The sequence below is a fragment of the Lotus japonicus genome, chromosome 6 (genome assembly GCF_012489685.1).
Source record: "Lotus japonicus ecotype B-129 chromosome 6, LjGifu_v1.2".
Lineage (NCBI taxonomy): Eukaryota > Viridiplantae > Streptophyta > Magnoliopsida > Fabales > Fabaceae > Lotus > Lotus japonicus.
Window position 1 is genome coordinate 39,547,749 of NC_080046.1, and position 15,283 is coordinate 39,563,031.

Below are 15,283 nucleotides of genomic sequence, written 5' to 3' on the forward strand. Positions count from 1 at the left end.
ACATAACGGAAAATCTAACCCGGCAGAAGTGATCTTGGGCATGTAAGGAAGAGGTTTAGAATCAGAAATGAAATATTCAGGATAGTTTTGCAAAAACCTCAAAACTATCAGCTCAGAAAAGTCTACAGAAAAGCTATGGAAAAAGCGATCAGAGGTAAGGATTAGCGACTATACCTCGAAACCTTGAAGCAGCAACTAACGGATCAACGATCAAGCAAGTAATGAAGAAAACTCTTCTTCCTTCTTCCTTGTTGAAGCTCGCGGCCTTGGAGAGAAAAATGGAGGAGTTTTGTGTTTTTTTCTCACTTGCTTGCTATATATAGAAGATGGAAATTCGCGGGAAAATGAAAGTTTCGCGAATCTGATTTTTCCGGCGTCATTCTCCGTGAATTAATAGATATGTTTTGGCAAAAGAATTCCAAAACTATAAAGAGGCCTCCTTGTATTTTTGGCAACTAATGCATAGTCGGTATAAAACTATTTTACCCGATAAGTTGCTTTTTGCATCGAATGTCGGAATAGAAAACTTCCTTCTGAAGAAAGATTGAAATCATCAAGAGAAATGGGTGTACGCGTGTAGAATCTTCGTTTGATGTTCCGAATAGAAAAAGTCCTCATAGTCGGGAAATTCTAGGGTTTTGAAATACCAGGGTTTCGGTTTCGGCAAACTTCCGATGATTGGAATCGGACGTTCGTAGATCCTAGAGTTTCGCCTCGAAATGATTGTGATATATGGAAAAAGGGAAGTTCTAACATTTCTCTGAAGATTTTTGGGATTAACTTCCATCGTGCCTAAAAGTGAAAATTAGCTATATACTAGGGTTTCTGACCTAGGTTAAGCGTATAACGATCGTGCTATAACTTTTATCGATCATAATGCAATCCTTGAACTTTTTCTGAACTTCCTCCTTCATAAATATATTTCATTTAATGAACTTTTGTTCAGGTTTCCCTTCACATTACATCAACCCTAATCGTGAATAAGAAATTTATTCACTTAGCATAAGCTTAAAAACTTGGGCCTTACAAACAGCCTGGACTTCATGAATTGGACTTTCGACAACAGGCTGCATAAAGACATTGCTGGCCAGGGTGCCCCGAACATTGCTCCAATGGAAATTCATCGCGCCTTATCCGCTGCGAGCAATGTGGCGGGTATGGTCCATTATGTGAAGGATATGCACTCCGCCAAGCACCGTCTCGAGAAGAAGGTGAATTAGCTGAAGACTTCTTATTAGAAGTTGAAGAGTGATTCTGAGACTGCTAACAAGAGGACCTCCCTGGCCTTGAAAAGTGCTGAGGAAAAAGCTACCAAGGTGGCAGAGTAGTTGGCTACTTCTGAATTGCTCCTTCAAAAGACTAAGTCTTTGAAGGAGACAATTGACAAAAAACATACTGCTGCCCAGCTGAAGTGCAAAAATCTGGCGAGTAAGTATCAGCGCTTGAAGGCGTCCATCCTCGGGTGAGCTTCACATCAATTTTCTCAAGGCTTTGTTAAGGCCAAAGAGCAAATAAGTGTTGTTTATCCAGGGTTCGATCTTTCTCGAATAGGGTTTCTGAAGGACATCAAAGATGGCCAAGTTGTTGGTCGAGATGATATTGATCTTGATCTTTTTCCGAAATTCAATTCGGAGAGCGACGCTGAGGAGGAAGATGATGAAGAGGGAAATGAGAATGAAGAGGAAAGGCAGGATTCTAACGCTGCTTTGGATCAAGGTCTTGACCAAAATGATCAGAATGTTGCCTAACTTTTTATTTTTCTTTGTTGCTTTGTAGTTGGGCCTCGCCCTTTTCGTTTTGTTGTGACTTTGTAATTGGTTCTCGCCCCTCTCTTTTTAATGAATTATGTGCTTCCTCATTTCATTGTTGGTTTCATGCTATTTTTCGTTGTTTTTACTTACTGAGTTTAAATGGCTCGGATTTTTATGTCGAGGCTTAGGTTTGTTTAACCTTAGTCGTTTTACCGACAAGGCTTGGTTTCTAGTGGCCACTAGAATTGCCAAGGCTTTGATTACTCAGTGGCGATGCTTTCTTATTCTGAAAGACTTATCCGCGGTAGCTTGTACCTTAAGGCGATTCACGCCATGAAATATTCATGAATGCTTGTGTAGTTGTAATAAGTATTGTAACAAATATTAAACGTAAAAGCAGTTGTAATAAACATGAAACTTAGAAAAAATTTCATTAATTTCTAAACTTGGGAAGCTATCGTCCCTTCTTGGTTGTTTCTTTTAACTGAAATACTGCCTCAAGTGTGAGGCGTTCCATGTTCGGGGTATTGTTTTGCCATCCAATTGTTCAAGTTTATAGGTTCCATTGCCCATGTCCCCTATCACTCTGAAGGGCCCATCCCAATTTGGAGAGAATTTGTTGTGCTTTGTGGACATTGTTATTTTTCGAAGCACCAAATCTCCCGCCTTCATTGTTCTTGGCACCACCTTCGTTGCATATTTTCGGGCGATTCGTCCCTTGCCTGCTTCATTTCTTATATGTGCCTTTCTTTGTTCCCCGGGAAACATGATTAAGCAGGCGATCAAATTTTCCCCATTTTCTGCTTCGTTAAACCTAGACACCCGCCAACTCTGATTTTCAATTTCCACAGGTAACATGGCGTCAGTTCCATACGTTAGCCCATACGGCATTTCTCTTGTACTCGTTTGTTCAGTTGTATTGTATGCCCACCACACGCCAGGTAATTCTTCGGCCCACAGACCCTTTGCCTCATCAAGCTTCTTCTTCAAACAATTCAAAATTACCTTGTTAGCTTATTCAGCTTGCCCATTAGTTTGAGGATGCTCTACAGACGCAAACCTCATCTCAATTCCGAGAACCGCACAAAATTCTCTTGTCATATTACTGGTAAACTGAGTTCCATTGTCCATTACAAATGCCATAGGAACGCCAAATCTGCATACTATTCTGCGCCATAGAAAGTTTCTGACCTTGGCGATTGTAATGGTCGCTAATGCTTCAGCTTCTATCCATTTGGTGAAGTAGTCTACCGCCACCACAATGTATTTCATTTGTGCCTTTGCTATTGGAAAGGTTCCTAAGATGTCCGTCCCCCACATGGCAAAGGGCCATGGTGCCATCATGGTTGTCAAGTGCTCTAGCGGGGCTTTATGCAAATCAGAGAAGACTTGGCACTTATCATATCTTTTGACATATTCCAAACAGTCCTTTTTGATTGTTGGCCAGTAAAACCCAGCTCTTAGTACTTTTACTGCTAAAGATCGTCCGCCTATTTGACTAGAGCACACGCCTTCATCAACCTCCGCTATGATACCTTGGGTGTCTTTATCATCTACACATTTGAGTAATGGTGACATTATTCCCCGTGTCTACAATTCATCGCCCACCAGTGTGTAGAAGCTGGCCTCTCTACGTTTTTCCCGTGTATTCAAATTGTCTTCCTTTAGTGGGTTCCGGAGGAACTCTTTGATTGGTTCCATCTAAGAGGGCTCTCCTTCTGTTATTGCTTCTATTGTTCTCACCTTTATCTCAACTAAGTCGGTACTTGGGCGAGGAAGGGTTTCTTGTATCACAGTTTGATAATTACCCAACCGACCCGTGCCACCTTTATCATTTTTACTTCTTGAGATATGTTCTATCCTGACCTCCTTGATTGCCAGCATTAACCGATGCACAATTTCCAGGTATTTACAAAGTTGTGGGTCTTTCACTTTATATTCTCTTTTTACTTGTTTCACCACTAACTGAGAGTCGCCTTTTATAAATAATTTTTGGACTCCTAACTCAATGACGAGTCTTAGTCCGGCTATTAACGCTTCATATTCTGCTTGGTTATTGCTTGCCCTGAACTCAAATTTTAGTGATTGTTCTATTGTCACCTTGTACGGGCCTTCTATGGTTACCCCTGCCCCACTTCCTTTGTCATTTGAAGATCCATCAACAGATAAAATTCATTCACCGCTTATTCCGTCGCCCTTTGAACGCATCATTTCGGCGACAAAGTCGATCAAACTATGAATTGTGACGACTCCCCTGGGCTCATACTGGATGTCATACTCCGATAGCTCCACTAACCAACTAACTAATCGCCCTGACAAATCGGGCTTTTGCAGTACTTGCCTTAATGGAATATCGGTTTTAACCTTCACCTGGAAACTTTGAAAGTATGGTCTGAGTCGCCTTGCTGTCTTTAAGATGGCCCAAGCCGCCTTCTCAATCTTTTGGTACCTTATCTCCGCGCCTTGTCAAGTATGACTTACAAAGTAAAAAATATTGTATTTCTTCTTTTCTTCTTGAAGTATGACCGTACTGACCGCCTTATAAGTGACCGTCAAATAGAGAATTATAGGAATGTTTGGAGTTGGCTTAGACAAAGCTGGCGGTGTTGCCAATAATTCTTTCAACTTGTTGAATGCTTGCTCACATGATTCGGTCCACTGAATTGTTGAATTCTTTTTTAAACAAGTGAAGAAGGGGGCTGCTTTATCGCCTGCCATGGGCAAAAACCGAGATAAAGCAGCCAATCTCCCTGTTAACCTTTGTACCTCCCGAACATTGGTGGGACTTTTCATTTCCAAAATTTCCTTGCACTTGTCCGGATTCACCTCAATTCCCCTTGACGTGATCATGAACCCTAAGAGTTTTCCTCCTTGAATTCCAAAAGAACACTTTTCAGGGTTCAATCTCATGTTGTATTTTCTTTGAATTCCAAAAGAACACTTTTCAGAACACTTTGAGCATAGAAAGACATAGAGAAAAGCGACAAAATTTACAATCAGAGGTAAGGAATAACATCAATACCTCGAGGTCTACGCGTAGCAACGAACAGAGCGACGATCAGGCAAGAATCGGCAAAAATCTCCTTCTCCCTCCTTCCTCTTGAGCTCGCGGGTTTGGCAATAGGAATGGTGAGAAATTTTGATTTTTCTTGCTATTTATAGAAGATGGAAAACGCAGGAAAATGAAAATTTCGCGATTCCAATTTTTCCTGTGTGTTCCTCTATGAATTATAAGATAGGATCCGGCGACAGAATTCCAGAACTCGAAACAGGTCTCTTGGAATTTAAACAAACGATTCACTAATGGTGTTAAACGATTTAACCCGAAAAGTTACTTTTTGCAGTTGGTGTCGGATGAGAAAACTTCCTTCAGAAGAAAGATTGGAAACGTCGAAAGAAATGGGTGTAAGCGTGTGGAATCTTCGTTTGAAGCTCCGAATAGAAAAAGTCTTCATCAACAGTTTACTTTAAGGTTCTTGAGCTATCAGGGATTCAGTTTCGGAAAACTTCCGAGAATTGAAATCGATCATTTGTACATTCCAAAGTTTCGTGTCAAAACACTCGTCGTGGAAAGGAATAAGATAAATTCTTATATTCCTCTGAATATTTTTGAATTTTGTATCTACAGTGCTTTAAGAGCAGATTAGCCATTTACTACCGCTTTCGCCCCAAGGCGGAAGTGAATAAGACTCGTGCTACAACTTATAGCGACTTTAATACCATTCTTAGTCTTTTCCTGAACTTTCTCCTTCATAAATTTATTCAATTTGGTAAACACTTGTTCAGGTTTCCTTCACGATACATCGAAACCTAATCGTGAGTATGAATTTAATTAATTTATTCTAAGCTTAAAAACTTGGGTCTCACATTACTACCCTCCAAAACGAAAGTTTCGACCTCGAAACTTAGGGTTCAGTAAAAAGCTCCAGATATTGTTCCTTGATCTTTCCCTCTAACTCCCATATAGCACCGTCCGTGTCTTTGTTCCAAATAACCTTCACTAAGGCACTCTGCTTTCCCCTCGACTGTTTCACTCTTCTATCCACAATGCTGACCGACAACGTCTCAAAAGACAGATCATCTTTCAGCTCTATGTTGTCCGGCTCGACCACTTGCGTCGGGTCTCTGTTGGAAATAATATTTGTTGGCATTCCGTGCAATCGCACATCCTTAACCACTTGCTGCTTTACTTTTGTTCGTCCGAAATTCTGCTTAGAAACTCAGTACATCTCTATGTTCCGGAGTGAATGCTCAACTTGTCCTCGTGATCTTCATCCATGATCCAAAAGTCAACTCGATCGCTCAAAAACTCCTAGACGAACTATCCCTTGGAATCTACTAGTCCATTAACGTCACTTCCAACTTCGTAACTATCCTCATTCGCACCCTAAAATCAATCTTCTACTTATTCACCATTCAAATTAAAACCCGACTTGAGTCTTAATAACTTATGCATCACTAGACTCATTCCCTTTAACATCAATTTATCAACAACTCATAAGCTAATCATCATCTTAATATCTAGCAATCCATTATCGTCATTTCCTTCCTCAAAACTTTTCTTACTCAAACCAATTTACACTTATCGAAATTCCTAACACTTCGTACAACTCGGGACTCATCCCTTAGAAGATAAAATCATCACTATACCTCAAGGGAATAAACTACAACTCTTTCGCAAGGAAAAACAAATACTCAACACGAATTTTCCTCCCAAACCCGACTAATCCTCGTTTAAATCAAGTTAATCTTACCAATCCTTCTATCAAAGTCCATTGCCAGCTGTGATTCCGAATATCACCCCCTCAATATTAAGTTGATCAGGCCTATTATATCGAAGGTGGAAATTTAGAAAAACCCACTAGAACAGTCAATGAGTTCCTATCATCCAGTAGTCACAAATATCCTGATATTAAATCCTCAATGATTCCGCTACGGAACTACACACCCTCAACATAATACGTATACTACCCATAAGGAATCTCTCTGAGATTCATTCTTCAGCTTCTCGCTTCCTTTTGAACGTATCGGTGCAAGACTACTTTCTAGGCTTAGCATGTTATTCTAAACTTCGTGTGCCTCTATAGTTTAAACACGAGCCACAGTCAAATAAAGTCTTAATAGGTGTAATAACTATAAGGTCAAAGCTCAAACAGTATAAGTAAGTTAGGTGTGACGCACCCGTTTTGAGAGGAATGAAGTAAGTTATACTAGAAATTAGAAGGAATAGTTTGAAGGTTACCATCGATCTCGTACTCTTCCCTGATCAGTCCATCATCCCCATCAGCTCCCTCGCCCTTCATGACATAAACTCTCCCCCTTGTAGCTGAACGCTTTCCTTTCACAGCATTAATAGTTGGCTCCACCTTGGGTGCTCTACAATCGACGGCCAAATGCCCTGGCTGGTTGCAATTGAAACATCGAGGCCCTTGGTTCAGACATGCATTAGCATAGTGTCCAGTCTTTCCACACCTGAAATAGGTCACCTCTGGGTGTGCGGATTGGCTTCCTGCCCCTGGAGTGGCAGTAGTCAAAGGCTTATAAGATCCTGGGGTAAAACTTCTCCCCTCCGGATGCGGATACAACTTCCTCTGTTGGAATTTACCTCTCCCCTGGTAGTCTTGAGAAGCCGACCTCATTGGTCCTCCAGTTCCAGCACGGTTCATCCTCTTGTTCTTCATCAATTCCACCTCTGTGGCCTTCTCAACAAATGACTGAAAACGCATAATCCTTAGTGGCCTCACAGAATCCTCAATATCAGGTCTTAGTCCATTCACAAAACGCTTACACATGTAGCGTTCATCCACATGGTTGTTGAAGAATTGGAAGTGTTTGGCCAGAGACTCCAGTTTAGAAGCATAGTCAGGTATAGACATGCTCCCCTGACGGAGTGTCAGAAACTGTGCCTCCCGTTCATCCCGAGCACTAGTTGGAAAATACTTTTCCAGAAATGCAGTTCGAAAGGAGTTCCAATTAATCTCCTCATTATTAGCTTCCATAATTCCTCTGGTTCCTCTCCACCAGTACTCAGCATCACCAAGCAGCAGATATGTGGCCATGCCTATCTTGGCACCTTCAGCAGTCTGCAGCACATCAAAAATCTTCTCAATCTCTTGGATCCAAAGATCCGCTTTATCAGGATCAGTTCCACCAGTGAACTTAGGAGGATCTTGTCTCCTAAAGTCATTCAGTCCCTTGTTCTGGTCCAGAGTTACTTCTCTCTGACGCTGGTGTTGATCACGTGCTTCCTCAGCAGCACGCCTCATAGCATTGTCATTAGCCTGTGTAGTCACAGCTTAGGTCATAGTGGCCATCATCTCAGCTAGTTGGTTAGAGGTCACCATGTTCTGTTAAGTAAAACAAACAGTTAGTACTCATCATAAGATAACATCTAGCATAACTATACAATATGATTAAGTAGTAACTTCAACCAATTCAAAGCGAAAAATCGCTCGGCAGACAATCAATTTTCACTCTTTGCAGAGTCACACAACTTAGCACAGAAGACCTAATCCCCAAAGACTCCCAAAAGACTCGGCAAGCTCTGATACCACAATGTAACACCCCGATTTCCGGGTGTCACTTTAGTAACTCAAAAATAAAATAAAGCGGAAAAGAAGGTATTTTTTTCTCGTTTTGTTTAAATAAAAAGACTTGTCGAAATAAAGACTCAATCCAATCGCGATTAACAACGACTAATATACAATATAAGTACAACCCTTGCAGTAACTAAAAACATCGTCACGAGTGTCCTCAAGTGACGGAAAGTAACACCAAGTAACTAAAAGTAGTGCTCTCAGGCAAATAAGTGCGACCCATAGTCAGAGTCATAAGTTTTATTAATACAGTCCTCCAAGAAAGTACGTCAGCCCAGAACGGCCTCCAAAAGACCTCCTACGTCCGACAAACTTTGTGATCCTCATGGAAGAGAACCACACAAAAAACTAATAGTCGGGGACCTACCCTGCCCCAAAATGTGAAATGAAAATCAGAGCTATGACAACGAAACCCCATATACTACACCCCTAACATCGACCCTCATCCGATCCTGCATGAAGTCCGGGTCCACGTCGAAGGCTCAGTAGTTGTCATTTCGCACCGGGTCCTCCCCGAACGACGAACCATCACGAATCAGCTGTTGAACGTCTGGCAGCAGGCCGACCGCCCAAAGACAAACATACACACAAAGCCACAACGCGAGGGTCATCTCACCGAATATAATAGATAATACAAGCAACATGTTAAGAATAGGGGGTATATATATGTTGGTAAATCCGCAAGTGTACGGAATCCACCCGGTTTTAAATATCGAACCACAGGGATTGTGAGTGACTAAATTCAGTTTAAGCTTTGAGTTTGAAGGTTGGTTTTATTGAATAAGAGATATGTTGAAGTAGTAATAAGGAAAAAGGAAAATAAAAAGACAATTCAGAAAATAACATGCTTTGGGTTCTTGTTCAACTAGTCAATTTAAGCACATCATTCTATGCACATGCTCTCATGGATCTCTCCTTGATGATATAGTCTAGTTACTCACTTATTGATTCCTCACATAAGCAATTCTCTCATACTAAAAGCTAAGCCCAATTCCTTGTGTACTTAGTCATTTATATGAGGTTTTAGATCATGCAATTTCAGGCCATCAAACCCCAACCCTTCCTCTATTCCTAGTAGCAAGTATAGAAGGGGTAATCCCAAATCGGTTCCCTAATCTATAACAAACTTCCGTTCTGATTATAGAATAGTATAAAGCAAGCATGCATACAAGCTTAGATTGAAATTCAGAAAATGAGATTCAAGGGAAGAAGAAGAACATGTGGGAAAGAACTTAAGATTATAACTCAAATATAAAAAGTCTTACAAAGAAATCCAAAGCAAAAGAAGAGAGATTAGCCAAGCTTAGAAGCCCTCTCACACTCTCCTAGATGCTCCTCTACCTCTGAGTTTATGTAAAAATGAAAGTAGTATCAAAGATTACAAAAGAAAATGACTAAAATCCTATTTATAGGCAAAAATCCCGAGTTTGGGCTGTTCCGGGCGCTCAGGCGCCAATTCAGAGCGCCAATTCCATGATGAAAAAGTGCCTCTGGAATGTAATTGGCGCCTAGGCGCCAATTCAGAGCGCCTGAGCGCCAATTCCACAGCGCCTGAGCGCCAATTCAGAGCGCCTAGGCGCCAATTCCAATTTCTGGAACAGGGCAATTGACGCCTAGGCGCCAATGGAGCATGCCTAGGCGCTCAGACTCGCTGGAAAGTCCCTTGATCTTCATTTTAACTCTTCTTTATGCCTCTTTAAGCCTCCCTTCAATTCACCAAGCTTCTTGACCTTCCTTCTTCTTCAGTTTCAGACCTGATTACTCACATCAAAGCTCAAGGAAAAATATCAAGAATACCAACCATTTAATTGCACAAGGGACTCAAAACTAATGACAATTAACAAAAGACTCAAACTATACTAAAATGCAACTAAAGCCCTTATAAAACTACATAATTACTAAACTAATGCAAATGCATAAATAAAAGTAAAAATGCATGAGAATGCATGAAACACTACATGAGACACAAGAAAAAGACTCAAAACCTACAAAGAAATGACCCTAAAAACACTACTAAATCCGGGTCATCAATATATATGTTATATATATACATATAAGTTCTGTATTGTCTACCCTAAGGTATATACATAGCATGTTTATCAACATCAAATCGTCAAGATTCATAACGATGTTTATTTTAACATCAAATCACAAATAACAATTAGATCTTCAACACATCAACAAATATAGTTAGGTGCATGGCGTGACAATGCAATGTCATGCTCAAAAGATGATCCGGATATAACGTCACCATCTTGATGGATGGGACAAGCCAAGCATCTCGCTCCGCTAAAGCATCTCGCTTTTATGAAGCATCTCGCTCCTGTGAAGCATCTCGCTTCAATGAAGGATCTCGCTCCGATGAAGTCCGATCTGAGATCGTCCTTCGGAAAGCAGTACACTTCCCAAGAAATGTATGCATGAATGCTATATGGTTAGCCAAACAAAGAATCTTCCTCACCAAGGTACGCGTGTCTAGCTAGAGTACATTGTCTCTACAATACCCTAAGGTAAACAAACAAGTGCTAGTCGCACTTGGTAACTTTCCTAGTCACTTTGGCTCACCGTCTCGATGGCCAACCAAACTGCTCAACGAGCAAAAGAATGCATCTCGCATTCAGTGACTTTTCAAGTTACTTTGGCTCACCAGCTCGATGGCCAAATGGGTTGTTCGACGAACAAGGAGAATGCTGCTCGCACTCAAGTGACTTTTCAATTTACTCAGGCTCATCAGCTCAATGGCCGAAAGGCTGCTCAATGACCAAAGATGGTGCACTCGCACTTGGGGACTTTCCAATCATCCCTAGCTCATCCTTTGGATGGTTAAATAACCGCTAAAGGAGCAAAAGGTGCTATCGCACTCAAGGTTTTCCTCACACTTAGATTGTCGACCCTTCCCGTTTTCCAAACCATTTTCAGATCCTAAGTCTTTTCCAAGAGATTATCATCATTATTTAAAAGTGTTCTATCTTTGATTAGTGTATTATAAATTTCATTTACAAATCAAGTTCTGGTTTCGTTTGTTTCAAAACTCTATAAGTCGAAAGATCCCAATAAACCCAAATAAATCCCGAGAAGGTCTCAATCCTAAAATGGCAATGACGTAGACCTCAGGTTAGAGCCTGCCTAACATTTCCCAAACCTCGTCATTAGCATGGGATAACATCACGTTTTCCCACACTCCGAAATCATATAATCATGTACTATCTCAATTCAATACAATTCAATAGAGCATATGCAAAACATCGAAAACTCAACATAAGTAATGGCACATAGCTCAATTCAATATTCAAACATAACAACAATCAAATCATAAACACATATATCAACACATCCTATGATTAACCATTTAGAACATAACATGTGAATCAATCAACAACAATCAAAACGATAAGTATATCTCAATCGACAATGTCAGCCGAAGCCTCAGAAAACGGAGACACACGTCTCAATTAGTTCAATCGGCCGAAGCCTCCAAAAAACATTTCCCAGTCAATCAACAATCAAGTGCATAAACAATAAATCAAGTCGAATTGATCGACACCTAAAACATTAGCTAGCAAGGTAAGTTGTCCTCACCTCTAGTTCCTCCAGAATCACGGTGTAGGTCACGCTCACAAGCTTGCTCAGTCAAGCCCAAGGTTTCCACAAACGAACCTTAGAGCAAACAAAGCAAAAATCAATCAAAATAAGTCGGTACAATCGAAACAATACTAACTAACGTTAGACAAAGCTCAAGAAGCTTCAGAGCACAACATTTAGGCACGAATGGAAGGCTTTCCCCGAATGGATGAGTTTTGACTTGATTCAAGTTTTGTACAAAAACACTTTATTTGCTAAAACGTGCATAACTCGAGCTACAGAACTCGGAATGACACGAAACCGACGCCAAAATTTCGACAATTGAAAGGGCTAGACTATAACTCAGGTCATATAGACCCAAAAATTATTTTTGGACACGGTACCATACCAAATAAGTTTCGGCCACTATCAAAATAGGGTTTCCCAAACTTTTTCTTCGATCTAATTCAATTCATAGGTATTCTTAGGCGATATCTACGCCAGCAAAACTCTCAGAAAAATTTTAGAATTCGAAATGCGACTAGGGGTATTTTAGTCAAGATTTTTAGCTCGGAAACTCAAAGTCGGAATTTCGAAAAACAAATTTGATGGGGTTGTCCCTAACGACGTTTATGACAACTAATCCTACTGGCACTAAGCTTTAACTTCTTTCATTCTCAGTTTCTCATCAAATTTCTGTATTCAAAGTGTTGTTTCACTCAAATCATCATGTCTGAAGCATCAGGGAAGCACGATTCTGTCAAGGCCAAGGTTGAAAGAACTCCACTTGGTGTGAAATGCATGGGCCTCAAGAGTGGTTCATCAGATTCAAAGAAGAAGTTTGTGAAGAAGACGACCAAGACTCCGGCAAGAAAGGTGTATCAGTCTCAGGCTCGTGATAAGACTCCCTCAAATGCTCCTATTATTGAGGATGTCACAGATGAAGAAGAGCTTTCTGCGGAAAACTCTCCCATTGGTTCCAATCAAGATGTTGTGCCCGATGTTCCTGATCAAGAAACTTCTGGGAAGGAATCCACTGCTCGTGAAGATTCAGGTGTACCCACTCATTCTGATGGTTATTCTTCTCCTTCGAAAGAGGATGACCAGTGCATGTGACCATTGATGATTCTCAGTCCAAGGAATCAAGTCAGGCTCCTGCCTCTGTTTAGAACATCTCTGATGATGACTCTGAAGATGTTCCTTTAACTGCTTCTCTGCTTGATATTGTTGCTGCCAGGATCAAGAGAAAAAGAAGGGTTCTTGATGTTGAAGAATCTCCTGTTCCAAAGAAGAAGACCAAGTCCACTCCAACAACTTCCAAGTCTAAGCAAAAAGATGTGAAGGGAAAAGGTAAGCAACAGGAAGATAAATCCAAGAGTGTCAAGAAGAAGAAGGTTCCAGTTGCTGCTGAGGAATCTGGGTCAGATGTGGAGGTGGATGTCGAGGACATCTTGCCTTATGAGAAGAAGAAGTATGCAGGAAAACGCATTCCTCAGAATGTCCCTGCTGTTCCTATTGACAATGTGTCCTTTCATGATGAAGGTAATGTCCAGAAGTGGAAGTATGTGTGTCTTCGCAGAGTTGCCAAGGAAATGGAAGTTGGCTCTGATGTACTTGAGTGCAAGGAAGTGGTTGCACTTATTGAAAAGGATGGACTGATGAAGACCATTCTCAAGGTGGGAAGGTGTTATGAAAAACTGGTGAGGGAATTTTTGGTGAATCTATCTGTGGAAGTGGGACTTCCTGAAAGTATTGAGTTTAGAAAGGTGTTTGTAAGGCCACAATGTGTTGAATTCTCCCTTGCTGTGATCAACAAAGCACTTGGTAGAAGTGTTGTTGAATTTGGTGCTGAGGAGTTGTCCTTGGATGTGATTGCCAAGGAGATTATTGCTGGCCAAGTCAAGAAGTGGCCCATCAAGAAGTTGATGTCTACAGGAACACTGAGTGTGAAGTATGTCATCCTTAACAGGATTGGGGCTGTGAATTGGGTTCCTACCCAACATACTTCTGGAGTTTCAACTTCTCTTGCCAGATTGATCTACAAAATTGGCACTTCTACTAATTTTGATTTTGGGTCTTTTGTGTTTGAACAGACTCTGAAGCATGCTGACCCTTGTGCTGTGAAGCTGCCCATATCATTTCCATCTCTTCTTACAGAGATTATTCTTCAACAGCATCCTCAGATCATCAGGGCTGATGAGGTTCCTGTGCCCAACGGTGTTCCTATTACCCTGGATCAACGATTGTTTATGGAGCCACATGTCATAGACATTGTTGTGCCATTTAGCAGGACTTTTGCCCCTGCTCCTGTGAGTGAATCTAGTACTAAGGTCATTATTGCTGAATTAATGGATGTTTCTAAGGCTCTACAGGAGACTATTAGGATCAGCACTGCAAGAAAGCTAAAGGTTGATGCTTTGCTTCTCAAGCTTCAAGAGGAAGAAGGTCAAGAGGGTGAGCCAAGTGGTGGTGTTGCTGCTCCTCAGGATGCCAGCACTGAAGAAGAAGGAGAATCTGAAGAGAGTATAGAAGAAACTGAAGGAGACTCTAGTTCTGAAGATTAGTTTGTGTTTCTCGTTTTTCTTTTGGCTGTAGTTTGTGTACCCTTTGCCAAATTTGTGTTAAAAAGGGGGAGTAGATCTGTGTAACTGTGAAAACTATGTATTTTGTTGTGTTGATGGCTTTGGTCTGTAATAATTTGAAGACAAATTCAAGACAGAGGCAAGTAATTGACTGGTTGTTTAGCTACTGTATGTCTCTTGATGCATTTGGTGATTAGCTTTTGTTCACATTGCTTCTGGTTTGTTGGTTTGCACTTGTTGGATAGTTAGTACGTTTCTGCTGCCCTGTTCTTTGCTCCAACTGTGCTTTATGGAGTGTGCTGGTTGTTAATTGGATGCATCATTTGAGGGGGAGTCTGCTACTAAGAGGGAGCTTTGGTTCTCTTTGTTTACCCTCTCTTCATTAAGTTGTTTTAGACAAAATTTGACAAAGGAGGAGATTGTTGTTACTTTGTTGTCTTGCATTTTGTCAAAAACAACCGGATGTCGAAGCTGATGCCGTGGCATCTGCCTTTGTGTTGCTAGGACATCAGTCCTTTGTTTGGAACGTTACTTGTGGGCCCTTGTAGATTTTAGGAAGATATATTTTTGTAGTTACTTGAGGAACAAGTAGCTGTACCAGAAGGGTTTGATTTGTGGGTTGTTATTTGTTGAAACAATCTTTGATAAAAGATTGGGTTTCTATCTTCACGTTTGAATTTTGCAACAATATCTTGGAGATTCAGTTTTGATTTGTTGCTGCAATCTGTTGCTTCAGCCCAAGCAAACCCTATTGCCCAAGCCACCGCTGCTGAAGTCTATAAAAGGACAAAGA

General features: G+C 40.9%; 1 protein-coding gene across 1 annotated transcript; it reads left to right on the forward strand.

The window, feature by feature from the left end:
* Positions 1-12,637: 12,637 nt before the first annotated feature.
* LOC130725284 (uncharacterized) lies at positions 12,638-14,472 on the forward strand. The gene is made up of 3 exons (XM_057576528.1): positions 12,638-13,014; positions 13,146-13,859; positions 13,941-14,472. The coding sequence occupies exons 1-3, from the start codon at positions 12,638-12,640 to the stop codon at positions 14,470-14,472; spliced, it is 1,623 nt and encodes a 540-aa protein (XP_057432511.1).
* The last annotated feature ends 811 nt before the right edge of the window (positions 14,473-15,283 follow it).